At 40.6% G+C, this 27,010-nt stretch overlaps 1 protein-coding gene across 4 annotated transcripts; it reads left to right on the top strand.

Moving 5' to 3' along the window:
• The first annotated feature begins 891 nt into the window (after positions 1 to 891).
• MKI67 (marker of proliferation Ki-67) lies at positions 892 to 23,812 on the top strand. Of its 4 annotated transcripts, none has more exons than XM_035547629.2 (16): positions 892 to 978; positions 2,450 to 2,563; positions 4,580 to 4,661; positions 4,743 to 4,858; positions 5,385 to 5,454; positions 6,358 to 6,412; positions 8,859 to 10,355; positions 10,685 to 10,923; positions 11,623 to 12,043; positions 13,442 to 13,557; positions 14,217 to 14,388; positions 14,487 to 14,621; positions 15,459 to 17,089; positions 18,223 to 18,298; positions 18,839 to 21,916; positions 23,159 to 23,812. In XM_035547629.2, exons 2-16 carry the CDS (start codon positions 2,472 to 2,474, stop codon positions 23,305 to 23,307), a joined length of 7,929 nt encoding a protein of 2,642 aa, XP_035403522.1. In that variant the 5' UTR covers positions 892 to 978; positions 2,450 to 2,471; the 3' UTR covers positions 23,308 to 23,812. The 4 variants fall into 4 exon arrangements, with proteins under 4 accessions (XP_035403522.1, XP_035403519.1, XP_035403520.1 ...); XM_035547626.2 differs by having other exon boundaries at positions 6,340 to 6,412; XM_035547627.1 differs by lacking the exon at positions 892 to 978 and adding an exon at positions 1,149 to 1,271 and having other exon boundaries at positions 6,340 to 6,412.
• The last annotated feature ends 3,198 nt before the right edge of the window (positions 23,813 to 27,010 follow it).

Below are 27,010 nucleotides of genomic sequence, written 5' to 3'. Positions count from 1 at the left end.
ATATCAGCTTTCTACTTTTATGCAGTGCAAGGCCTTCTGGTGGGACTCATCCTGGCTCCTCACCAGGTGTTGTTTTTTTTTTGTCTTCACATACAGAGCAGCATGGGGTTTGTCTTGAGTTCAGTCTCAAATTTAGGCCTTAGTACTCAATTCCTGTCAGGGAATAAGTTTTTGTACATAACGGAAGGTAATGACAGGTGACGACAACAGACTTAAAATGCTGATTTAATTTTTACACTGTTATTGCTGCTTCCTTCCGTGCTCCCTCTACTGTTACCCCTTCAAAGCGCCCTGTTTTTATGATGAAGACAGTTTGAATTAGGGGAGGAGCGGTACGCAAGCCAGACACGGCTGTTTGAGTTAGTTTAGCGTTAGTTTAGCGAGCAGCTGCCCAAGCTGGGCCTCCCGAGCTGGTTCTGGCTCCCGGAGCCCCTCAGTGACGACGGGGCCCGCTCGCTGCCTCCCGCCCGGTGCAGGCAGGGCGGGGCGGGGCGGGGCGGGGCGGGACAGGGGCAGCCCTGCGGCGGCCATTTGAAATCAAACGCCCTCCGCAGCCCCCATTGGCTGCCCCGCGCCACACGCCGCTCCCCTTGGGCCAACCGCGGCTCTCCGCGCGCCTTTTCGAAAGGCCCTTGCGCTCCGTTTGGTCTCCTTCCGCCGCAGCGCCGGCCGTTACGGCTAAAAGAGTCCGGCCGCCGAGCGGCGCCGGTCAGGGCCGGGGGGGGCTCGGGGCTGCCCGACAGGGGCTGGGTGTGCGTGGGCGCGTCCCGCCGGGGCGGCTCCGGGCAGCGCCGGGACCGCCCGGTGCCTCTGGTGCTTCTGGTGCCTGCAGCGGCTCGGCGCAGGGATACGAGCGGGCGGCGGTGCTGGCGCGCGCGGGAAGGGCGGGAGGGGGGCGCCGCGGGGCCGGCGGGGAGCGGCACCGGGAGCGGCACCGGGAGCAGGAGGGAGCCGGCGGGAGCCGGCACCGCGCCGCGGGTGAGCGCCGGGAGGGAGTCGGGGGGACGGGGGGCTTCCGGCTGCATCCCTAGGGGGTTGTCCGGAGAGGAACCGGGCTGCGGCAGCGGTGGAAGCAGCGCCGTGCCGCCGGGGGTAGCGGCGTGAGGCCGGTTAGAGCACCGCCGCTGGCTCGGAGTCGGGTGGCGAAGCCGCGTTTTGGGTTGTAAATAAACTTTGAAAATGCACGCGGTTACTGCTTGGCGATGGGGAAGCGGAGTGCCGGGAAGAATGCTGAAAGCAAGCCAGAAGCGCTCCTTGGTGCTGTCCTTACGGTGCGTGGGCACGCTGCTTGCGGTGCAGAGATGCTGGGCTTTAATCCTGTACGCAGACATAAGCGTTTTCGTAGGAGCTACTTCCAAAATAATAACGTTTGGTACCGCACCATGCATAGGCTGTTTCGAGGATCGGTCCCGCTTCATGGCACGCACAAGGTTTTGCTCAGCGGAGGAGCGCTGGCTCAGCTGTCACACGCACAGCTCGCTGTGCAAGCCCCGTGCCGGCTGCCCGCGTTGTGTCTGTGGCTGTGTGAGCCTGGCAGGTACCCCGGCACCTCTCCTGACGTCTCACCCAGCGCTCCCCCAGCTGCCCTCCTGCAGGGCTCCTTCCAGGCGCTACCCATTTGCTCCTTTATTCGCTGATGGGTCATGGGGCGAGAAACGTTATGGTGCGGTCAGATTTAGATTTAACACAATGCTTGGGACCCTGATCCTTTTGTAATAACGGGTGCTTCCCCCTCCTCCTTGGGGAAGACGACGAGGCAGGTTTGTTCCCCTTACTGTGTTACCAGCTTCCTTGAGAACCGAGGAGACGCGGTCGCTTTTGAGACCTGCCCTTCAACAGGATTTCTGTGAAACTGTGCTGCGGGTTTAAGAACTGGCAGTGACAGACAGCAGCAGACAAATAGTTACAGCTACGGTCACATAGCCTCGGCTTACTTCAAAGTCAGCTTTACTTGAAAGCCAAGTCTGAGAACGTCCCAGTAGATGAGAGGAAGGTAACATAGCAGGTTTAGGTGAGGAGGGGTGACTGCTTACCTGAAAATAGCTTTAAATCCCTTATGGAATGAAATATTGTATGCGTGGTCCTGCCTCTTTGCAAAGGCTCTGGTGGATAACAAGTAGTTACCGCATATGTAAAAGCGGTATTACTAAGTTTATGTGAGCACGTGATGACTGCTCTTGCCACCGTTTGTAAGCGTTGTTTTCTCCAAACGTGTGGTGTCCTCAGCTTCCGTGCACAATTTCAGCGAATGCTCGTGGTGGATAGTTCCCAGGTGTCTGTGCAGGGAAGCACACATAAATGGCACTTAATTCACGTGGCATGTACACAAAGTTCTTCTGCTGTACTTCAGAAAATGTCTTGAACAGCATTAAAAAAAGGGTAACGTTGTTTTACATATTTATGAGAATAAATCATTGCTTGGGTGAGTAATTTTGACATTCTCATGTAGGTAAGACTTCTTATGTTTGAAGATGCCGCTCTTCGGGAAAATAATTGTAATTAAACGGAATGGGACTGATGGAATTCACTTTCCACTCACTGCAAGTTCTTGTTTATTTGGAAGGTGAGAACATGTTGAGTACTCAGATGCATTGAAATAATATTAATGATATTTCCTGCAGACAGAACCTTTTTAATACTTACTTGCAAGAAACAAATACTTGTATCTGTCAGTGGTGTTCAGGGCAGGGAAAGTGCTATTGGACTAACATTACTTGAGCTGAACTTACTATTTGTCATTGCTTTTTGTCCTTTCCTTGCGAAAAGTTCTTTTTTTTCCCCAAAGTTTCTGGCCAGGAGAAATTTAGCAAAGAGATCTGATAAAGCTATGAAATTGCAAGTAATCTACACGTGGCGTATATACAATAAGCAAGTGGTGGTACTCTTACCAGGGGGGCAGGTCCTAGAGAAACAACCAGTGCAGAAGGGAGTGTGGTTTGCATTCAACTGTGATCATGTCAGTGCTTTTTGCAATATTTTTTTTGTTTCTCCAAGACCTCAGTAATGGGATGCATGAGCTAGTATCAAGAATTGATAAATAAAATGTTTTTACTTCTCTTGAACTGGCTTTGCTCAGCACTTTTCTGATTGATGTCTTAACTAATTATCTAGTCCTGAATCAGATTCCATAGTGCCAGTCTATTGGAAGCACTGCAGTGTCAATAATACTCTTCTTTGGCTTCAGCAGAGCTGCTCAGAGAGATGAGAATTAGTTTTACAAACATGAATTTCTGTCATCTGCATCGGTGAGAGGTGCAAGGTGCTTCTGTGGACAGTATGCCTGGTATGACGGCTGTTACATTTGCTGCCTAAGACCCACAAAATGTAATGTGTAAAAATTACTGGAGATTAATAAATATAGATATATATATATATGTAGATGTGTCTTTTTAGGCTTGTCATGAACTGATTTTTCATAATTTGGTTATTTTACCTTTTTTCCAGTATGGATTCTCTGGCATTATGGAAGCATAAGCTCCTGTTATTTTTTGTCACAGTCGAAAGCCTTAGGTGGTTCATTTCTTCCCGTTCGTTGCCTAATGTGTCCTGCATTTTTTTTTCAGACTTAATTGTCTTCAGGATCTCAACTCTTTTATCCAATTAAGGTGAATGAGTTCAACGCTCCCTGGTGGGTTAGGCAGGGCAAGCCTGCATTCTAACAATTTTGGCCACTAATGGTAATCTGCGGCTTCACACTTGAGCCAGTCCTATAATAATTGGTTTTACTGGCAGATGAAAAGGCTGCTTCTTAGCCAGCCGTGCCGTACTGAGACCCTATTTTTTTGATCTCTATATTGTTAGGACTAGGACAGATTTTGGAAGGAGTGTATTTTGCTGATAACGTGACTTAGAATCTAAGCTTTAGGCTCCACGTTTTTCTCTCTGTTTCTTTGTCTAACCTTTTTACTGCTGTGCTGTTTTTTCCACCACTTTTCATCACTGAAATTAGCACCAAGTATAGCATTCCCCCTGTTTCTTACCTGGAGCACTTAGTGGCTAGTCTCTTGCTTAGGTCTGTTGGCATATATTAAATGTATGTGTCCAGAGAAAAGTGGTGGAACTTAAACTGCTCATGGCATTCACTTTTTTTTTTGGTGGAGAAAAGGTTTCCCCTGTGGTAGTAATAACTTTCTGGCTTTTTCGTAGTGTTCCAAACTCTGTTAGTGCAATAGACATCATGTTAAGTATTTCACTAAATGTATTTTCTTATCCCTTTGTTTTTCAGTGTTCTTGTCTGTGTTAACAAGTAGGGCGGTTGTGGTTCTATTTTTTTTTAATTAAACACAATTACCATTATAAATGTTGCAGCTACTCAACTATGACAGGCGTTGTTCTGCAGTCCATAGAACAGGCAAAGCCTTTAGCATGCAGCTTCTTAGTTTTCTTCTATTACTTGTGGTGATTGGAGATAACAGAAATGCTGAGGTTAGGGTCCGTGTTATCAAATTTAAGGAAGTATCGTGCTGTTGTACAAATTATTAGCTGAAATTTGGGAAGTCACCTAATTCTACAGCAGTCAGATTTTTCTGTCTTTTCTCTTTTGCGTGTCTTGAAACTCAAATTATATTTTCACCCATAGGAGAACAGAATGTGACATCCGCATCCAGTTGCCTCAGGTCTCGAAAGAACATTGTAAAATTGAAGTAAATGAAAACGAGGAGGTAAGATATGCATATTTTAATGACGTTTGTATTTCATTGTTGCACGTCATCAGACTACTAAAATTTTTGTTTCATTTCTAGGCAATCTTGACAAATTTAAGTACAGTAAATCCTACACAGCTGAACGGTAGCTGTTTTCAGCAACCTGTACCTCTGAAGCACGGAGATGTGTTAACTATTATTGATCGTTCTTTCAGGTAAGTGCCAGTGACAGAGACAAACTGTCTCTGACAGAGACAATGCCTTGATCCTAGAACGTGTTCTGCAGCCAAACAGTGTGGAGAACTCTGTGGACACAGTCTCTACGTGCCGGATGAAGATACAGGAGATAGCAGTAGATGAATGGGAAAACCTAAAATGTCGTTTTACCATTTTCAGAAAGATAATTTAGTTTATTTTGTATCTCTTTACAATGTCTTATAGAGCTTCTCCAGAAGGCAAGACACCTTAAAGATTTTTTTTTATTACTTTTATATATTATATTAAGCTAAATCAATAAAGATAGAATTGTCTGGAGAGATCACTTTGATTTTGTTTCAAGGACAAACACATTTCTAGGAGAAAAGAATATTTTGATGTAGTTAAAGTATTTTAAAGCAATATGTTTGTGTTGCTGGGAGTGGGACAACTCTTTCTAGGTCATTTATCTTAATAATGGGAATTTAGTTATCAGCTATTTAATCAAAAAATGCTTATTTTTACTTTTTAAAATATTTTATCCAGGTTTGAATATCCTCTCCAATCAACTCCAAGAAAGAGGCGTTCCAGATCTCTGAAAGATGAAACGCGGCAGGTAATTTTGTGGTGATAGGCTTATTTATTGCCAAGTACATTGGTATCAGTATTGATAAGGTATTCTATTTTCCATTTTCAGTGTGGGTTTTGTCTGCTTTTTTTTTTTAAATGAATACTTTTTCAGTTGTAGGCTAGCTTTCTGTTTGAAAACACAAATGAACTCCTTTAGATAATTTTTTTAGAACTCAATGTTATTTTTAGAGTTATCAGTTTCTGTTAATAGATCTGCTACTAATCTATTAAGATTATAGGTAACCTATTAAAAACTAATCCTTAGCTTTTTTGAGGAGATGATAGGATGCAGGAAACAAAGTATTAACGTTGGATATACTTGTACTGTTAAATGGGGTTGTTTGCCCTAGAGCCTGAGCGTTTTTATACTCCAAAAGTATGTTGTTTTATGTGCTAGTAAACTAATGTATTGTTGGAATTTATAAATATCAAACTAAGTCTACCTTTTAATAATTTATTTGCATTTGTTTCTTTTTTCATTCCCAACAATATCTTATCCCTCCAAGGGGATATTGTTACATAGTGAGTACTTTGGCTATTGAAGACTTTTGTATGTTATGTTTCTCTTATTTAAATAAAATTCTTCTACTAAGTCTGGTTAAAAAAAAAAGTGAGCTTAGAATGTGCTTGTACATGTTCATGTGCTACAGCTGCTTTTAGAGCTAATAATGATAAAAGAAAACTTGAGCTCTTGCTATATAGAGTATCGGTTAATGTTCTTAAGTGGTGAAATACTCTGCTCTAATTTGAGTGGTTTTAAACCTGTTCAGTATGCAATGCTTACACATTTATGAATTTAGTGTTTTTCAATGTTCAGTAGAAGGCTAAATAAATATTTGTTGCTCTGCTGTATTGTTGTACAAATTTACAGGTTCTTCATGTTCAGCAGGTGGCAGAAGTGGAGTTATTACATAAGCAAACTTCAGGATCTAAAAGATCTTCAGGTTGGTACCTGTATTAGAAGGGGGTTGCATTCATCTTCCTCCTTAATTTTACGTTAATTCTTAGCATCTGGAGGAAAAACAAGGTTGAAAAGAGCAAAAGAAATATATTTTAAGATTTTTCAAACTGAGCACAGTACGCTTTCCTATGTCAGTGTACTACTGCATTGTACTTAAATGCTGTGATTTACCTAAGCGAAGTCCTGCCAGGGGAAAATATGTAGTTGCATCCTGACAAATGGGCAGTAACACTTGGACTGGAATTGGCAAAAATGTGTTTTAAATGATTTGTGCAGATTCAGTTTACAATGTAATCAAAGGTTATACCTAAGAAAGGAGTTCGGTACACTAGTTGTGCAAATGCAATGCAAATGTCAGTTGAAACTGATAGGTGAAACTTAATGCTTATTACATTTTACTTTTCAGCAGCAAAAAACTAGAACATCACAAATACACTTTTGTGATAAAAATATATGAACAGATTGCTTTTGAGCAAATAATAGATCATCTTGAGCAAGTATTTTTTTATCTAAGATATTCTTTTCTAATTAGTGTTTGAAACAGGTATTGCTTTGGAGTTACCTAGAGTTAATTTTGCTGATTGAAATCATAGTTTGCAGCATGAGTAAGACAGAAGACGGGCTGAGGGAGTTGGGGTTGTTCAGCCTGGAGAAGAGAAGGCTCTGAGGAGACCTTATAGCAGCCTTCCAGTGCCTAAAGGAGCCTACAGAAAAGCTGGGGAGGGACTCTTTGTCAGGGGGTGTAGTGATAGGACAATGGGTAATGGCTTTAAACTAACAGGGTGGTTTTATGTCAGATTATTAGGGAGCTGCAGGCTGCCATGAGGCCTCCCCTCGGCGTGCTCTGCTCTGGGCTGAGCAAACCAAGGGACCTCAGCTGCTCCTCATACACCTTTCCCTCTAGGCCCTTCACCATCTTTATAGCCCTCCTTCGGACACTAATAGTTTTATGTGCTTATGCTCTGGTGCCTAAAGCTGCACACATCGCTCGAGGTGAGGCCGCAGCAGGCCGAGCAGAGCAGGACATCCCTTCCCTTGGCTGGCCGGCAGTGCCGGGCCTGAGGTACCCCAGGGCACGGCTGGCCCTTTGGGCTGCCAGGGTGTGCTGCTGGCTCGTGTTCAACTTGCTGTTGACCAGAACCCCCAGGCCCCTTTCTGTGGGGCTGCTCTCCAGCCTCTTGTCCCCCAGTCTGTACATACAGCCAGGCCTGCCCTGTCACAAGTGCAGAATCTGGTGCTTGCTCCTGTTAAACTTCACGTGGTTGGACATTGCCCAGCCCTTTCATTTGGCAAGATCTTTCCGCGAGGGCTCTCTGCCCTTGAGGGAGTCAACAGCTCCTCCTAATTTAGTGTCATATGCAAACTTAGTATACCTTTAAGTCCTGCGTCCAAGTCATTAATGAGAACACTGAAGAGAACTGACCCTAAAATGGAGCCCTGTGGAACCTCACTAGTGACTGGCCACCAGCATGAGTTAATCTCATTTACTATAAACCTCTGAGCCCGACCCATCAGCCAATTGTGCACCCCTTGTATTGTGTACTTGTCTAGCAGGATGCTGGATGCTTTGTCCAGGATACTGTGAGAAACAGTATTGAAAGCTTTGCTGAAATCCAAAACAATCACGTTTAAAGATCTCCTTCCTAACCGCCCCCCAATCTCCTCCAAAAGTTGATCAGCATGCTTTTTCCTTGTATGTTAGTCTCTACATCTTTACGTGTATTTCCCGTTGCATCTAAGAGAAGTCAACATGTCAGCATTTGTTTTAGCAGATGTTCATGCTGGTATACGGCAGTGTTGAGGCTGTGGATGTATAGATGTTCACAAGGGCTCAGCTTCTTGTGGCTTAGAAAGGCAACTTCTTGGATGAACCCTGACTACTCTGTGCATGGAAAATGTGAAGTGAAGCATGTTACTTCGGGCTTCCTGCATGAGTGCAGTCACTTGGGTTGTCTCATCTGGGAAGTGCTAGCTCTGCTTTATTGTCTTGCTTTGCCCTAGAGAAGCATTGATACAGTTAGAACAATACAGCACCTGTGTAAATGCAAGACAGAAGACTGATTGAATTGTGGTAAGCCGATCTGAATGATTGTTTAATTCTATGTTTACAGATTTGTCTTGTGGCAGCCATGAAAGATATGTATATAAGCCACTGAAGAAAAACAGCAGCATGAAATACAAATTGCCTTATCTGAATATGGGATAAGGTCCAGATTGCAACTTAAAATTCATTAAGCATTTCAATACTAATGTTTTTATTATGAGAGAATTGTTATTGTAAACAGAGCTTTGTTTACAGTCCTATATCCTGGAGCCTGGTTGCTAGTCTTGGTAGAGGAAAGGAGGGAATTCTCATCTGTATTTAAGGAACTTTATTTGTGTTTCTGCATTTTCTACGTAACTTTGTTTTTGCTTTGCTTATGCTGTAGATCATTCTGAGTGCGAAGAACAAAATGCTGATGAAAATAAACAAAGTACAGAGGAAAATATGTCCAAAGCCTTACCAGTTAAGCTACAAACACCCAAATCTTCATATAAGACAAAACAATCTATTAAAAAGGAAAATGAAATGTCTCCATTTAGTAGACTCTATGAAACACTGAAACATGAGATTAAAGTGAAAAAAACTCTGCAAGAAGGAAATGTACCTGAAAAAGCTGAAAAAGAAGGTGGTAAGGGTGCTCTGCAAGAACCAAGTGCTCGAATTGCATCAAATTGTGATCTTGTAAGCCCGGCTGAAGAAAAAGAAATAGGCATAAGTGAAAATAATGAAGAATATAAGATGAAACAAGAAGTAATTAGTTCAGAATTTAATCAAATCTCAACAGTAGGAAGTGCTACCAAGAAATGTTTTACCAGAAGTCCACAAACTTCTGTTTCAAAGGAGGTGACAAAAGGTATTGGTAAGAGAAGTAACTTGCAAGATCATAAGGAAGTAAGTACGCCAGGTAAATCTAAAGGCACTGAAGTTACAGCCAAAACACCCAAACCCAGTAAGGAGAATGACAGCAATGCAGCATGTTTGGTGCAGCCATGCTCCATAGAACGCTTGGGTTATGTGGATGAGGTGAAAATCTACAACTCTGCAATAACAGCAGAGAAAATAGCACAAACAACAAACATGACAAAGGTTTCTGAAGTAGATAAACATGTGTCTACACCAACCCCCAGAAGGAAGAGTCCTCGATCTTGTTTCACGTCACCTACCAAAGAAGCTACTGGGGTGGATTCTGTAAATATTGGTACTCCAACGACTCGAGGAGGTGTGTCGTTGGAACGTAAGTCTTTTTCAGAAATTTCAGCTGAAATTCAAAGAGAAGATTCAGTGTGCAGAAATGATAGCCTCCAACAACTGCCTTTGGCAGAAAATAAATGCTTAAAACAGAGACGAAATAGTAAACAACATACGCCAAGAAAATCAGCGGAAGTAGAAGTGCTGAAAGAAATCTGTGATCAGACAAATGTAGACTCAAAAAAGAGAGATTCTGAGTCTCCTGCTTCTAATTCCAAGAGTCCCAGAAGAAATGTCAGACAAAGTAAAGAATTTGTAAACAAAAGCATCCATTCAGAGACACCAACTTCAGGAGAGTTAAAATCAGAACTGGCATCTCCTGCTAGTGAGAAATCTGGCTCTGGAAGAAAAAGGGGTACGCCAAGGACCTCTGAACTGCGAACTGAGAAAGCATTGGAGACAAATGCAGTTAAAGAACACCACAATAAGACTGTAGACAGTCAGGACAGTGGAACTCAACAAGATCTGGCCACCAATGAGCGTAATCGGAAATCAGATTTGGAAAATGCCAGTGTTCCAAGACCTCATAGATTCTCGTCAAAAAGAAGGTCTTCTGGAAGTGCTAATGTACTGGAAGGCAACGAGGCTGTTTCAGAAATGAGTGTTTCTGGCCTGTTGGCTGAAGAAGAATCAGGTAAATAGATTTGATTTCATTCCTCGTTGGTATTGAATTGGAGAAAATCTCTTCGTTTTCATGAGAATTTTTCCATCTAAATGTATAATTAATTGCTGATACATTGGTTCTGTAACATTTATCATGTTTTTATATATATGACCCTAAAAATACCCAATAATTTTTATAAAAGTTTACCTAATTGAATATAAACGAGTTATTTTCTAATATGTTTCCAACTTTAAAATGTCCAAGTAAGCACTGTTTTGTATTCTGGTTAAAATGGTGACTTCCTGGATTCTTTGATTTGTGGGGATATATTCAATTATTGCTTTTTTTTTTTTTTTTAGGCAAGACAAAAAGAGTATCTCAGAAGAGGAAGAGCAGTGATCTGTTACCTCAGCCTTTAGGAAAGACAAAAAGAGTGTCTTTTGGTGGTCATCTAAGTCCAGAACTCTTTGACAAAAGTTTGCCTCCCAACTCGCCCCTTAAAAGAGGTGCGATTCCTGCAAGACTGAGCTTACCATTTGGAGACTCCCCACGTGCAGTGCTGAAAAAGGCTCAGGGGCTGAAGCACTTTGCAGTCCAGGTAAATAAATGCTAAGGCTAATCAAGTTGTTAAGCTAAGTAAATTCAAAGACTTCTAAAAATGAATTCAAAATGAATAATGAAGATGTATATTAGGAAGTGGACATATTAATTGGGAATTAAAATGGTATTTTTTAATCACCGTTTTTAAACCTTTTCCTCCAAAGGAGGATGTGCAGCTTATTGTTTGTCTACCTGTCTTTATCCAGTGGGTGTGTTTTTTCACCATGTTTTTGCTTGTTCTCATGAATGTTTAAGAGTATATTTCTGTGTGCTTGTACTTAACAGCAGAATCTACTGGCACCAGTTAATCATAAATAGCAGAAAACAGACGCAATCTAGAAGAGTAGTTTGTTGCCAGACTATGCAAGCTATGGCCATGTGGCTTGGCCAGAAGTCTGAAAACATTCAGCTGCTGATTTAAACTAGTGAAAGCCTGTAGTGCACTTTATGTGAATAAGACTGTTTTGAATAAACTAGAGTAACATAGTTAACTTGTTCAATTGGATTTGCACGTGCCTTTTGAGGCTTTTGAAATTTAAAAATTGTTGCCAATTTGCTTTCTTCTTAGAGAGTAACATCCAAGGCTTTTTCAACTGATCTGGTGATATTTTATACTATTGCATTTACTTTTCAGAGATAGAGAAGAATATTTGTTGTTCAGCTTTGCACAGTAATTTTTTTCTCTTTTTTCTACCAGGAACTTTCTGTACGTTTGCAAAAAGAAAAAATGTCACCAAAAAATTTGCCAGCCCAGACGCCTCCAGCTGCCTCTTCCCCTGACTCTGGAAAAGCAACACCAGAGCTTACTACAAGCTCTCCAGCACCTTACACAAAAGGACGTTTTTCTGTTTCGCTCATCACAACACCATCGCCAATTGCAGAAGAGCAGAACGGTGTTGAAAAAGATATGAATACAGAGGAGAAGAGTGGTGGCCAAGTGCAAACACCTACATCTAATCATGTTAGCCAAGATGATAACACCTTAATGGCAACACCTAACAAGTTAACAAAAAGTTCACAACGTAATTCGAAGAAGACTCCCATGAAGAGGAGAAGTGGTGCTGTAGCAGTTATCAATACAAAAAGAAGAAGTGGTGCCTCTACTGCCAATTTACTAGGTTTGTTTCAGCAGTTAATTTTAATATGAATTCTACTGCTTTAAAAAACAGCTACGAAACTGAAGTAGTCCTGTTATTAGTTTTATACAGAGACCACCAAATGATTGGCATATATTCTGATGGTTTGGGAATTTTTTGAACCATCGGAGAATTGCAAAATTTTACATTTTCACACTTATAAATCCAATTGCTAAAGCAATACATAACATGGTATTTAGAACATAAATCTTAATACTCAGAAATTGAAAAATGGTAGAATTAAGGTTCTGTTTGTTAGGTTAATTGCAGTATTGATCCTCCAAGTCCCTCAATTTGGAGTAGTATTGAACTAAAATTGTATCAATTATATAATTTTTTTGTTGGTGAAAACATGCACTTTATCTATATTCAGCTTAGTTTCTTTATGCCTTTTTCCCTAAACAGTTCACGTGCTGTCATTTGTAGACTGCGCTGCCTGTAACTGTTGGGTATATGGCACACATCATGGATGATAGCCATTGAGCCACAAATATTTTAATTGTTGAACATTCAAATTTGAATGTTGGTCAAAATAGTTTTGATACCGTTGGAAAAATTGAGAGGGGCTCTGTTTCTTGAAAATTTAATCTTTGTGAAGACACTTAAAGACGTCTTCAGTTTATGAAAACAGATTATATTAATTTGACTCTTTCAAAGTCAAATTTAAAGTTTCCCGTCAATATCAACATTCATCTGGCAATTTTTATTATTCTTTACTATCTTTATTTTTTTTGTAGTATCATTTTAAAGTTCTGAATAACATACTGCATGCAGTGTCCCAGTGATAGTCCCATTATACGGTGAGATAAAATCACAGGCCTTCCTGGTTAATCCTGGATATGTTTCACTTAAAAAACATTTTTTGCTGTTAAACCTTACATTCTGTCAAGGAAAAGTTCAGGGATAATAAAGTGCAAGACCGAAAGGCTTATGGCAAATGTGTATTGGGGAAAATATTTCATAGAATCACAGAATATCCCGAGTTGGAAGGAAACCACAATGATGATCAAGTTTAACTGCTGGGTCCTCAAATGACCACCCAGAAAATCAGACCACGTGTCTGAGAGCACTGTCCAAACGCTTCTTGAACTCCCAACAGAGTGAGGACAGAATGACGTCAGCACTTGGTTCCAGAATCTGTGATGTATGATGCTGCGTGACGCTTTTTGTTGTGGAAACGTACTGGATGCTCGGACACTCGTTCAACTTCAGCTTGAAATTGCGTTTTCCCGTAGCTCTTGAGCATAGTTTGATATTGCTGTCATCAAACAATATAACTTCTATTCCTGACTGCATCAAATCCTTTGGAATCATAAATAGCTGTGAATTCCTGTTTACGCAGCTGAGAATTAAGGTTATTGTGTCTGTTTTGCTTTGTAGTTGCAAAATCTTGGGCAGAAGTGGTAAAACTAGGTGTTGCGAGACCACAGGCAAAGGCTGTTAAAAAACGTACCCAAAAAGGAAGACCAGTGAAGAAGATAACAGAGTCACCAAAGGTATTCTTTTTACTGCTTTTTAAGGTTTAGGGGTTTGCTAAACCATGAAACAGCTTGTTGGTGTCTTGCTGCAGAAGCTGGAAGCTTATGAGATTTTGGCAAGGTGTTAAGTGGGTATTGATGTGTTTCTCAATCTACTTGAATTTGCTGTAATGTATTAATTCAAAGCATCTTAAGAAAGTATCTAAATAAGTGAATGTGTCGGGTGGATGGAATAAGTGTATTTGTTCCTTGTCTACAGTTCAAGCTGTACTACTGTTTGAGAGGGTTTCTGTTTCGGTTTAACCACTTTATGTGGTGACGAGGTTGGTGGTTGGATGATTGTGAAGGCCTTTTCCAACCTAAAGGATTCTGTGAGGGTGGAAAGGAGTAAGACTGAAGCACTCCCAGGATAATCCCTGAGCATTTCTGAAAGCTAAGAAAACTTGTCTCAGATGCTCATTGAGCATAGTCACTCAAATCTTAAATGAATATATGAGCTGCATTTCACAACGAATCAGCCCTTTAAAGTATCTGCAATTTAGCCACTTCTGTATGCCCAGCAGTCTGTATTAGCTAAACACGACCAATAAATTTGTGGAATCTCTTGAGTGATTCTGGTTAGGTTTTAAATAAAAGGGATCTTTGTGTCCTAACTGTTATTTTTTTTCCCTTTATAGACTCCAGAAAGAAAAATAAAAGGTCATTTTAGCACAGGTCATGCAGAGTCTCCCGCTACAATAGTTGTAGGTAGAGCTTACTCTACCACCGTCAGAATGGCTGGAAAGGTCCCTAAAGTGGTGAAAAATCCGATCTTGAAACAAAACTTGAATATGGATGAAAGCTTCACAGGTAAGTTGTGAGATTTTAAAACCTGTTACTGGCTCTGCCAACTGGGTAGTTCTTTTTCCTCAAAATATGTGCTCATTTTTTCTGAATATAATTTATAGGACTGGGTGAGATGTTTAAAACTCCAGAAAATGAGAGTGGAAAAAGATCACCTTCGAGCCCTGTTCATAATAGTGATTTTACACCAACGTGCACTGCAGCGGACGTTTCTGAACTGCATACTCCCGAAGAATCTGGTATGGTTGTTGGTTGGAAAGAAATATTCAAGTATACTTAGGGGTAGCTGTGTCTGCAATTTATTGGCAGTGTGTAGCCTAATGGTAGGCAGACTTGGTGTGGAGATGAAGCATCTTGCAACCGTTGATATTTTTTATCATGTATTGGAAGGCATTTTTCTAGTAGTTCCAGTTAATTTTTTGGTAGGTGTTATTTTTTTATTCATTCAGTTTTATATCGAACTTCTAAATGCTGAAGTATTGTTTCAGGCAAATCTTGTGTTGAAGCATGGCTATTCTTTAATCAGTTGTCAGGGGATACATCTAGATTCAATGACAAAATCTTATGGCAGGGAGTGGTTATGTTGTATAAGCAAAGATTCTACTTAAGGAAAAAGTGTCAGATTAGGAAGATTTGTATTAAGATGATACTTAGCTTTTTTTCCGTCTTTTGCATATGACTTTGCATTTCAGTCGTGTTCCTGAATAACTCACAATTCTTTCAATTCTCTTTTACTAAGAATTTAGCAGAAGTGAGCATCTAGTGAATCACCAACAAAAATCAAGAATAAATTATCCAATATTCGTAGTAGTAATACTAATGATTTTTATCAGATTAAATAAAAAATCATCAAGGTTTTTTATGCTTAATTTTTTAAATGTATGCTGTGCCTTGCAGGAGCTAATTGCCTTCTTGCTAATTATCAAACCAATTGCTGAAACATGTTTTTGGATTTTAGCTTGTAGAAAGCTTTGGCTGGTTGAATCCATTTTTTACTTAGTTATACAGCAATTAGAATGTTTGGATTTTCTGCTTAGTTTGTTTGCCAAGTTATATAAGCCTACTGTTTATTTCAGGAGAGATGATGGTGTCACCATTAAATACTCCAGATGCTTCAGAACAGAAACTTGATTGTCAAGACATCTCATATCTTCTGAGAGAGAAGGAATCTCCAAAGTCTGTGTTTGACATAATATCCACCAAAACTCCTGAAAGAAGAAAAGCTGTGCTGGAAGAAGATCTTGATGTGGATAGTGTGTCAATAATTGCAGAGAAACAAGCATCTCAGGTGAAATTGGCAAGTAAAAGGAAAACTCCAGATCAGAAGTTGGAGTCAGTTGAGGTTGTGTCAGGCATCAAGCAGCTATTAAGGACCCCAAAGAAAAAGTCAGAACCTGCAGAGGTCCTGTCAGGCATCAAGCGGCTTATGAAGACCCCAAAGCAGAAACCAGAGCCTGTAGAGGCCCTGTCAGGCATCAAGCAGCTCGTGGAGACCCCAAAGCAGAAACCAGAGCCTGTAGAGGCCCTGTCAGGCATCAAGCAGCTCGTGGAGACCCCGAAGAAGAAACCGAAGCTAGCTGAGGTCCTGTCGGGCATCAAGCGGCTTATGAAGACCCCGAAGAAGAAACCAGAGCCTGTAGAGGCCCTGTCAGGCATCAAGCAGCTCATGGGGACCCCAGAGCAGAAACCAGAGCCTGTAGAGGCCCTGTCAGGCATCAAGCAGCTCATGGAGACCCCAGAGCAGAAACCAGAGCCTGTAGAGGCCCTGTCAGGCATCAAGCAGCTCATGGAGACCCCAGAGCAGAAACCAGAGCCAGCTGAGGCCCTGTCAGGCATCAAGCAGCTCATGGAGACCCCAGAGCAGAAACCAGAGCCAGCTGAGGCCCTGTCAGGCATCAAGCAGCTCATGGAGACCCCAAAGCAGAAACCAGAGCCAGCTGAGGCCCTGTCAGGCATCAAGCAGCTCATGGAGACCCCAAAGCAGAAACCAGAGCCAGCTGAGGCCCTGTCAGGCATCAAGCAGCTCATGGAGACCCCAAAGCAGAAACCAGAGCCAGCTGAGGCCCTGTCAGGCATCAAGCAGCTCATGGAGACCCCAAAGCAGAAACCAGAGCCTGTAGAGGCCCTGTCAGGCATCAAGCAGCTCATGGAGACCCCAAAGCAGAAACCAGAGCCAGCTGAGGCCCTGTCAGGCATCAAGCAGCTCATGGAGACCCCAAAGCAGAAACCAGAGCCAGCTGAGGCCCTGTCAGGCATCAAGCAGCTCATGGAGACCCCAGAAGAAAAGCTGGAGCCAGCTGAGGTCCTATCAGGCATCAAGCAGCTCACAAGGACCCCACAGCAAAAGTTGGAACCTATTACAGATGAAAATGCCTTACAAAAATTGCTGAAGGCTCCAGTACAAAAAAAGGAGGTAGTAAAAGATGTCACAGGAGTTAATTTAATCCCAAAAAATCCAAAATTGGAACATCAACCAGTAGAAGACATGGTTGGGGTCAGCCGTATTTTCAAAACTCCAAAGGAAAAAGTTGAACCCATAGAAGATATGTTTGGAATTAGTAGATTAGTGCAGACTCCAAGAGAGAAATATCATCCAGTTGATGACTTTGTGGGTCTGAAGAGGCTTATGGCAGAACCCAGACAGAAAAATTCTGATTCTGAAGTGGATTATGTTGGAGTTAAGGAAATGTTTGGTGAGGAGACAAAGGTAAAATATTTTCTTTATCTTTTGGGAAGAGTTTATTCAAGCTTGGAACCTGTGGTTGAAATGACCTCTTAGGCCATCTAATAAGACATGTTATATTTCATTGTATTTTCATTAAAATGTCTCATGCACAAGACCTCTGGCTGACAAATGCCTTCTAGAAGAGCACCTGATGTTTATTTGAAAACAGTAAAGCTGGCAACCTGTGTTTTCCTTGGTAGCTTTGTCCAGGTGAATGGGTAAAAACTAGAAGATGCAGCTTATTACAAATTTGAAGGAGCACTTTTTTTCTAGTCATGTTTCTGTTATGTTTAAAGCACCCTTAAAGTACTTACAAACTATAATGGAGTTTTTTCTCTGCCTTCCTTTTCATAAGTAGGGCATATACATGTTTTTGTTTGTTTTGTACAGCTTCTTCATAGCCTGTAGATTAAATTTAAAAGTCTTTTTTTTCTTTAAACATCCAAGAGCACTGAGCTTTTGCCAAAATTTTGTGTTACCCTGTAGTCAGTTGATTGCTCTTTGTGCCCATAAGGGTTTCATTCACTGCTTGCAGAATGGACACCAATTCTACAGAGGTAACTGTAACTCCACGTTTGCTTGTGTTAGTATGTACTTTGTTTGAAGGAACCCTGTCTAAATGGTTACTGAGGCTGCTCTGGGTTACCATTTTGACCTTACAATTCACACCTTCATCACTCTTGTCATTTGTGAATTTTATTAGCATTGATTTTTGTTGGCTCCCAGATCCATAGATTAAAATGAGTATTGCTGGTCTGTGTAGAACTACAATAAAACACTTCGAAACATTCAAATGACTTAGATTCAAAAACCCTCCTTTTGAGATCTTATTAGACAATTTTCAGTCCGTTTACGGAATGCTTTTTAAAACTCTCTACTGTGTTGTCTTTCACTGTAAAAACTGCTACGCTAGCTCAGATAACAAGCATTAAGTTCAATTTTGTGCTAATACCAAATATATGATGCAATTTGCAAACTAAGTTGGCTTAATTTTCTCATAAAGTACTTGGCAAAACTTTTTTCAGCTGTTTCACTCCCAATTTTGTATTAGTTAACTACTATTTCTTGTCCTGTCAGACACACAGAAATGTATTGATTATTGCTTATTTCTTTAGGTCAGGTCAGAAAATGTTACGGATCCTAAGCAAGAAGATGCTGTGCCTCCTTGTGCTAATGACAGTCGTGACTATGGTAGATACAAATACTTTTATTTTAACTAGAGTAATAATGAATACACAGGACTATATGTGTTGTTAGGAAGTTTCAACATGTGTTCTAAAAATTCCAAATTATACAGTATGCAAAGAGCAAATATCTCACAGAATTTGAGCAGTAATCTGTAACGAACACCAGTGTTGACATTCTATTGGTGCTTAAGAAATGGTGTAGTATTTTGCTGGTGTAGTAATGGTGACATCTCCAAACATATCAGTGTAAAAAATAATAATAAATAATAAAAAAAAATGCTAAGGTACCCACTTAAAATCACCTGTATTTGCAAAGACTTTCAAAACATATCTTTAAAGCTGAGTGCTACCTGTCAAAACAACTTTTGTGTACTAAACTGGGTTTTATTCCAGGAGTCAGTGAAAATCCCTATTATTTTTTAAAATTAAATATTTGTTTGAGCAAGACCGCTTTCCTAGTAAAATCAAAACTCAGAGATACTTTGATCAGGCATAGTAATGTATAACTTTTGATTGTGCTCTTTTCTATATAAAAACTTTGTAGGGGGGAATAAAACTGTTTTAGAAGACACAGGAAATACTTCACAAGGTAAAGATTCTCAACAGAATTTGTCAACTACTGAAGACCGCTCTACCCAGCGACTAACAAGGGGCAGATCAAGGAAGACTGCACATCCAACTTCAATAAAGCAGTGTGAAAAGGATTTAAATTTAAAAGAACTGCAAGGTCTGGAGAAAAAGAGCATCCAAGAAGAGATGGGAGAGATCAGTACTTCAACTTCAATAGCTAAAAATACAGGAAGAAGAAAGAGAACAAATCCTTGCATGGAAAAAGAAATTGTTTCAAAGCATCCTGATGAGAAAACAGTTGAAACTGTTTCACTTGTGGAAACGCAAGTTGATACTCAAAGACCAAGAAGAGGCAAAACTAAAGAACCAAAGGAGTTAAAACATCCTAGTGAGGATCTTGAGTCTTGTGAAAAAGGTTCTTCAGTGCTACAAAAAGATCCTGCAAATAGGAAACAGACTTTGCAGGAGTATGACATCAATGACACATCTGTAACTGAAGATGATCAAAGCAGAAAGACAGAAAGCGTATCTAGTAGCAGTCAGGATGAAAATTATCAACTGCAAACAGATTTAAAAAAATCTGAAAACACATCTGACAAAGGTAGTGTAGAAGACAGGAAAGAAATTCTTCTATTGCATCAGAAGAGGTCTAGAGGAATGAAAAATATAGAAAACACAGAAGCACTGGTTCCACGTAAAAGAGGAAGAAGAGCTAGGAAAGAACAGGTTGAACAAGCTTCTTCAGAGGAGCTTCATGGGACAACAAGGAAACTTCGTAAAGACCAATCAGCAAAATTACTACAAGGTGATGAGTGGACTTCTGAGACTGTCCCCACAGAGGAATCTGAAAACAGAACTAAACTTGAAGTAAAGATAACAGAAAAAAGAGGCAAGTCTTCAAGAAATGCTAGAAAACACCCAACGGAAGTAAAAGCAGATGTTTGCGGGATGGCATTTGAAAATACACAGAATGTTCAGAAAGCAAAGGAAACTTCAAACGAAACTGTTACCGAAACACAATCACCCACCAAAAATGAGAGGAAAGTATCTCTGGGAGATGAAGCAGAAAGTGCTCAGGAAAATACAACAAAGTCATCTCAAAGATTAAAGTCAGAATCACCTTCTGGAGAGACAGATAAAATGCCAATTACTGTTCTGAACTTGGAATCAAACAGAAGCTCAGTACAAGAAGCAAACAGAACTAGAAACAGGAGAGGGAAAAAAGACTCTTCAGAGAAAAAGGCTGATGAATTTGCCCAGGATGTAAACAGCCTAGATCTTATGCCCAAATGTAGGTCAGAAACAGAGGAATCTTCTCCCAAAGACTCTTCAGCCTCTAGTTGTGTCAAGCAGTCACACCAAGTAATGAAAGACCAGAACAACACAGCTGACACATCAGTAACTACTCTAAACAGCAACGGTGTTGCTCAGAGCCGTCAAAAACGGACAAGAAATGAGCAGGAAGCAAATGAACCAAAGCAAACTGAAATCCTGCAAGAGAATCAAACACAAAATAACAGAACTACACATAGAAGAGTTAGAGGTAGAAAAGTTAATTTTAGACTTGAAGAAGCCAGTTCTGAAGCTCTAGGAGAAGAAAGGAATTTACCTGGGAATGAGGAAGGAATGACTTGCAAACGTGATCAACATGAGGCTTCAGAAAATCCTGTACAAGTAAGGAGGAGCAAAAGAAGGCACGTTGATTCCATTCCACAAGCAACTTGTTCTACCTTTACGAAGAAGGAAACCTTAATTAAAGATCATAGTAAAGATGAGACTTTTGCAAAAGATCAAGATCCAGCTTTGGAAGCTATTCCCTCTTCAACAGAAGAGGTTCCACTGAGAGGACGAAGAAGGCGAGAGGTTGCTGTAGCATCACAAACAGTGAGTTCTCTTTCTATCAGAAAAAAACGTAGGTTGCTAGAAGGTGATGATAAAAAGATGACTGTGAAAGAAGATCAAAATCCAGCATTGGGAAATAACGCTTTGCAGGCAAAAGCAAATGCATCAGCAAGGGACAAAAGAAAAGAGATTGATCTAGCAGCAGAGGCAAAAAGTTCAGCTTCTCTCCGGAGAAAACGTGGCTTGTCAGAAACTGATGATAAAGAGGAGAGTACTAATGAAGAACAAAACATGCTTTTGGAATCAGTGTCCTGTGCAAAAGAAAAGCCATTAGGAAGGGGCAGAAGGAAAGAAACTCCTCCAGTGTCACACACAACTAATTCCATTTCTCTTAGAAGAAAACGTGGTTTGCCAGCAGATAATGGTAGAGAAGAGGCTCCTAAAGATCAAAATGTTCCAGAAGATGAACCGAAAAGAGGCAGAAGGAGTGAAGCTGCCATCTTGTTAGAAGCCACAAGTTCTACTTCTGCTCAGGGAAAACGTAACTTATCAAAAGAAAGTAGCAGAAAGAATAATCGTAGGGAAGCTAAAAAAATGATTTCTGAAAAACCCTCTTCCGAAGAAAAAATCAATCTTTCAAAAGGGTACTCAGGGAAAAAGATTAGTATCGCTTCACTGGCTGTTAGTTCTAGTTCACTTCAAGGTTTGCCAGAAGATGGTGAGAATGAAACTCCTGAAGAGCAACAGGGTATACTTTTGGAAGTAACCCAATCAGCAAAAGAAAATCCATCGAAAGCAGGCAGAAGGAAAAGAGTTCCTTCCAAATCTGAAGAAACTAGTTCAACTTTTCTCAGGGAAAAGCCTGTCTTGCCTGAAGACAGAGCTCAAAAAGGAGTTCCTAAAGAAGGTGAAGGTACAGCTCTGGAAAATAATTTATCCCAGGAGAAACATAGGCAACTGAGAAATAAAATGAAAAATGTACAATTCAAATCAGAGGCAGCTACTTCTACTTCTCTTCACGATAATGGCAGCTCGCCTGAAAATGGCAACACTTCGGAAACTCAGTGTGTGATATCCACTCGTTCTGAAGGAAATAACCAGTCTGGAAAAGGAAAAGAGGTTAACCGTACCCAGCAGACAACTTCCACTTCTCGCAGAAGAAAATGTCTGTTGCCAGCAGATGACTTACCACCCAAAAAATTAAAATCAGGTGAGAAAAAAAATTGTTTTCTATTTTCTACATATAGCTAAGTTAGAATTTTGTACACGTTGTTATTACTGTTGGCTGCCATAGTCTAATGTAAATAGAGAGTAGATCTTTAATGTAGCAAAGAAACTTAAGTAAAGAAGGGGCTAGGTTATCCTATACGAACAAGATGTTTCTCCAGAGTAGAGTGGATTGATTTTATGGCATCTGACAGTTGTATTCCTCTTCTGCTGAGTTATTCAAATGTCCTCATGTTCTTCTGCTCTCTCAATCTGTAACTTACAGGTTAAATACAGCAATTAACTAACTTACAGGTGGTGATGAACATAGCACGGTAATTAAATTTGTAGCACCCATTGTTCTTGCTTGTTTTCTCCTAAATTATCAAATAAATATATACAAATGGAAATAATGAATCTTTACAGATACACGTTGAGGAATTTTCTGGCAGGTTATGTGCAGTAATCCTAAATTTGATCACGCTCTCCGTTGCGTTTCTTTTCATCTCTTTTTCACTTACATGTGCTTATCCAAATGTACCACGTACATCTATTTTGCCAGGTTCCCCTCTTGGTTTGTTGACTTCACACTTTTTTGCTAGTTTTCACTTCTTGACACTACTATATGCGCTTCCCAGAGGATTGGTCTGTTTTGGTGCTTTTCTACCAGTCTGGATAGTTTCTTTTTGCGAGAGGTCATCCTTCCCCACATGGATTTTATTGTATATTATATATTGGTGGTGTATATTATATATTGGTGGTGCTTGGGTCAATGCTCATCTCTTGGAGCAGCTTCACTGATCTGTGCCATCTAGATTCTTCCATAGGTGTCCAGTGTGTTTGTTACAACTAAAAGCCTGACTTTGCACAGTTCTAGCAGGACAATAAAATAGTTGCTATGCATTCATTTTTGCTGATTTCTTTTCTTCAACGTTAGATATGTTTTAGTTTTACATATCGGTAGAAGGAATTTTAGCTAAAACAATAGCTAATTGGTTTTGGTGCTCTCATTAATGTTAACCTACTTTCAGAAATAGCTGGAAGTCCTTGGGGATCTCTTTTAAAGGATATTGGATGTGCAGAAGCGTGGGTTTTGTAACTGGTTTGTTGAACTCATAGATGTAGTCTTTGGAACGTAGTCATTAGGGACATCTCCCTTCAAAAACAATGTAACTGAAGATTGGCTTTTCATAAAATGCTTGATTTATGATATAAATTTACATTTAATATTTCTGTCTACAAATAGAGAACAATGAAAACGGATCGCCAAAAAAAGGAAAAAGAAACAAAACTGAAGAAAAACTTGAAGGCGATGTGAAGACAACTCAGACTGCTGGAGGGACTAACAGGACAACAAGATCAAGCACAAGAGCAAGTGCAAGAATGAGAAAATAGACGTAACAGTTGAGGAACCAGTTTTTAGAATGATTCAGTAATTGAAATTGGAATTTTTAATGTGAATTAACTTGCACTCAGATTTTAAGTTCAGAGTTTGTAAAGCAGTCGCTGATGATATTATCAAAGTACCTTTCTTAATGTGTTTACAGATATGACGATGCATGTTTTAGTAGATATGTGTATTGGTTCCTAAGCCATGCGATGCTTGTGCAGAATGGCAAGCAAAAAAATAAATCTTTTATACTCGTATTTATCCCCTTTTTTATGGTAATGAGTACAGTAGTTAGGAAGCCATGTTACTTTACTGCCAGTTTAATTGTAAGCTATTTTCTGCTTAAATTTTATGTGCTTAAGTCTTATTTTTTCATTAAAGTTCTGTAAATATTCTTTTAAAAACTATAGATTTATTAGCAGAACTACTATGAATGAAATTGCTATTTTTAAAAAAAAGTCGTTTTACTGAGTACAGATTTGTAAGCCATTAAATTTGTAAACAATTTGGGACTTCTGTGTTTTGTGTTCTTAGGAATAATTAAGGATGTAATTATTACTGTCCTCTTACAACCATATTTAAAAGATTAATTTTTTTTTAGCCACATGCCATAATTTTTGGAAGTGTACTGTGGGTGCCTCTGAAATTCAGGCAATTCTCTTGTAAACATGGCCATGCTGTGCAGTGCTTATAAATGGAAGGGAGCAGTGAGTGTATGAGGTTGTGATGTTGCCCTTTTCAGAGCTGCAGCTGATGTGGAGTACTGAATGTGGTTTGGAGAATATTTTCCAGAGGCCAGCAGCATCTGCGGCCTGTGGATAATGTTGGTGTGCACGCATCTCAAAGGGTGGTAGCTTTCTGCCACTCTATTAAATGCAAAAAGAAAGCTCAGGTATCTAACTGCATTTTTAAGACCACAGTTAAGAACCTGCATTTTTATATGAGGAGTTACAGATTTTTGTGAAAGGACAGATAAAGTTTATGTTCTGACATTCTTCTTAGGACTTCTTTTGGGGATGACAGATGACTATTTGGGCAAGTTCTGATTTGTGAAATCTGTTTTTTCAAGTATTACCACAAGAGGAGTGATGGGTTGCTTCCACCAGCTTAGGTTTCCTCTGAAATGAGAGGAGCGTCTTCACCCAAAATGTTTATTTTTGTCCGTGGTGCAGGAGTTATGATCATCCCAAACTCCAGGTGATGTTGCTGAGACAAGAAGCATAAAGCTACAACTGAAGCAGTAGGTCTAGACTAGTAATGTTAGCATCATATCACATCTTGCCCTGTTTTTCCTAGTATCTGGCCTGCTATTTAGGGAAAACAGCGTAGTTGTCTACTAGCTGGATTTTTTTTGCAGAAGATGGCCAGATCTCAGCAGAGAAAAGAGAAGGGAAGAGCTGTTAGTACCCAGTAATGAACGACAACATTGAAGTGCAGTGCTGAACGTAGCACCAAGGTAAATGGGTTGGAGGGCACTGCTGTGCTAGGTATACATAAATGCCAATGTTTTAATCTGCGTGTCTGGAGTTGCAGAGGATGTTTGGAGCACTCTGTTTTCTTGGTGTTCTCCACCTGAAGACATCACATGCATTTGTGGTGTCCTGCCCACCACTTGATCCATCTCAGTGGACGCTTGTGCTGAGCACTTCGCATTTCCACACAACCGCTGCTTAGCTTCCACCTTTGTTTCACTGAGCCACAAGCAGTTTTTCCTATTGCCTGCCCTGGTTGCATGGTCACAACAAGCTCTCCTAATTCAGCTCGGTAGCTTTCCCTATGAAACGTGTGTAGAAAGGAAATAACAGTAGTGCTTTAACCTCTTGAATCTCTTGATGTAAGTACCCTTCTAGGTGAGCTCCACAGCCCTCCAGTTTTCTGTGCTCCCATCTGTAAATTTTGTGTTCTCGCAGTTATGTAAGAGAAGCAAGTATCTCTAAGTTGCTCTCTCTCTGTCATCTTTTCAGTATCATCCTATAGTTATTTAAGGCAGTAATTTCTAACAATAAATCAAAGTCCTAAGGCGGACCCCCAATTTTATTCTTATTTTTTTCAGAATAAGAGGAAACAGGGCTGACCTCTTGCTCTGTGAGCAAATGCTCCACTTTAATTGCATAACACACAGCCTTAACGATAAGGCATCATGCCATCTTCCCTAATCTAGCTAGTACGTGTTCAATGGTGAGGCGGCCTCCGTACCAGGGGAGATGTAAGCCTTGAGCACAGGCACTGAGTTATGCGGGTAGAGGGAGAATACTAGCGAAATTTCCATCGCTGCAGTGAAGGAGCTGCTTTGGTTTTCATTTGTTAGCTGCAATTAGGATATAAGAGGGCATATTGGCCTATTTGTGCCGAGTTGTGCAAAGTGGAGAGCTTGTCAACGAGACGAGCAATCGGGCATGTTTGTTGAGTGTCAAAGGTTGTGCAAACAAGACACTTATCATACATAGCTGCATACATTCTGCTGCATAAATGTTGCTCTAGACTCTTTGTATAAAACCTGCTTAAGGCTTTTCTAACAGGGCAGTATTTTTTTTTTTTTTTCAAACAAAATTCTTGAAAGAAGCTGGAGGGGGGATTCTCAGCTCCTTTTCACGAGCTATTTCAAGAGAACTGAGAGAACACCCTTAACTAGGTAGCGCCACTAGGAGGAAATCATCTTTCATAACACCTGGCACACTGCAGTGAGCTAGATCTCATGACCAAGTTTTTTAAGAAATAATCCTGGTTTCCAAGTGCTGGGGATCTGTGTGGGTCACAGCAAATGGATGAAAAACTGCTTCTGGAGCAGCGGTGTTTCAACATACCCCAACCTGTGCCTTCTCTTGCTAGAGATTATGAATCTGTGAGCAAGAGGTGACGGTACAGGAAAAGATCTCCTTGAACCAGGGGCTGAGATTTGTTGACTTCATAGTGTAGAGGGCTGTCTTTTACTTGTGACACTGACTTATCCTGGATACACAATGATTTTTACATTGCACCTGAGCTAGTAGCAGAAACATTTCAGGTTTTTTATTCATTAGTGGGTGCTAGTGTTTCATCCTTTTTGCTCCCCATTCCACCAAATGCGAATGTCCGTGTTTTATCCCTGTTCAAGCTCCTTAAGGTGAAAAATGGTGTTAACAAGTGCAATTGCTCCTTTCCTGAAAGTAGACAGTCTGGGATTCCGAAAAAACGGGCAAATACTTTCTCATACAAAAGAAAACAGGAAAGTGATATCTTGATTTGGATTTAAGTAGCTTATGTCTTTATTCATTGTAGAACTCTTTCAGTTGCTTTTCCATGTTAGAAAGATAGGCTTGCGATATTTTACTCAGAGATACACCTGCATATGGAACGCATCCAGTGCACAGGAAGATAAAGACCAGCAGCTTTCCATTGCAGTAGGTATTTCAGAGCAATGCTAGAATATGTGAAGCCTCAGCTACGTTTTCATCTAAGCCTGCCACGGTACTCCAATTTTGGGGCAGACAGATGAGAAATTGCTGTACTGTTCTCGATTAGCCAAGCTACTGGATTTGGTGCTTCTCTACAGAGGGAACTTGTAATCCCTGTCACTGGGGTAATGGAGTTTGGGGATACTTTAGATAATGGAAAAAACACCAGAGCCTGGACGCTGTAGCCTGCTTGGTGTCAGCTGGACGTGGCAGATCTGTACTGAAGACCCAGTGCTTTTCAGCCGGTGCTCGGAGCTGAGCTGCTTCTCTCCAC

Source organism: Cygnus atratus, chromosome 7, assembly GCF_013377495.2.
Source record: "Cygnus atratus isolate AKBS03 ecotype Queensland, Australia chromosome 7, CAtr_DNAZoo_HiC_assembly, whole genome shotgun sequence".
Lineage (NCBI taxonomy): Eukaryota > Metazoa > Chordata > Aves > Anseriformes > Anatidae > Cygnus > Cygnus atratus.
The sequence above is the reverse complement of the archived record's forward strand: the minus strand, read 5'-3'. Positions and strand labels throughout refer to the sequence as shown.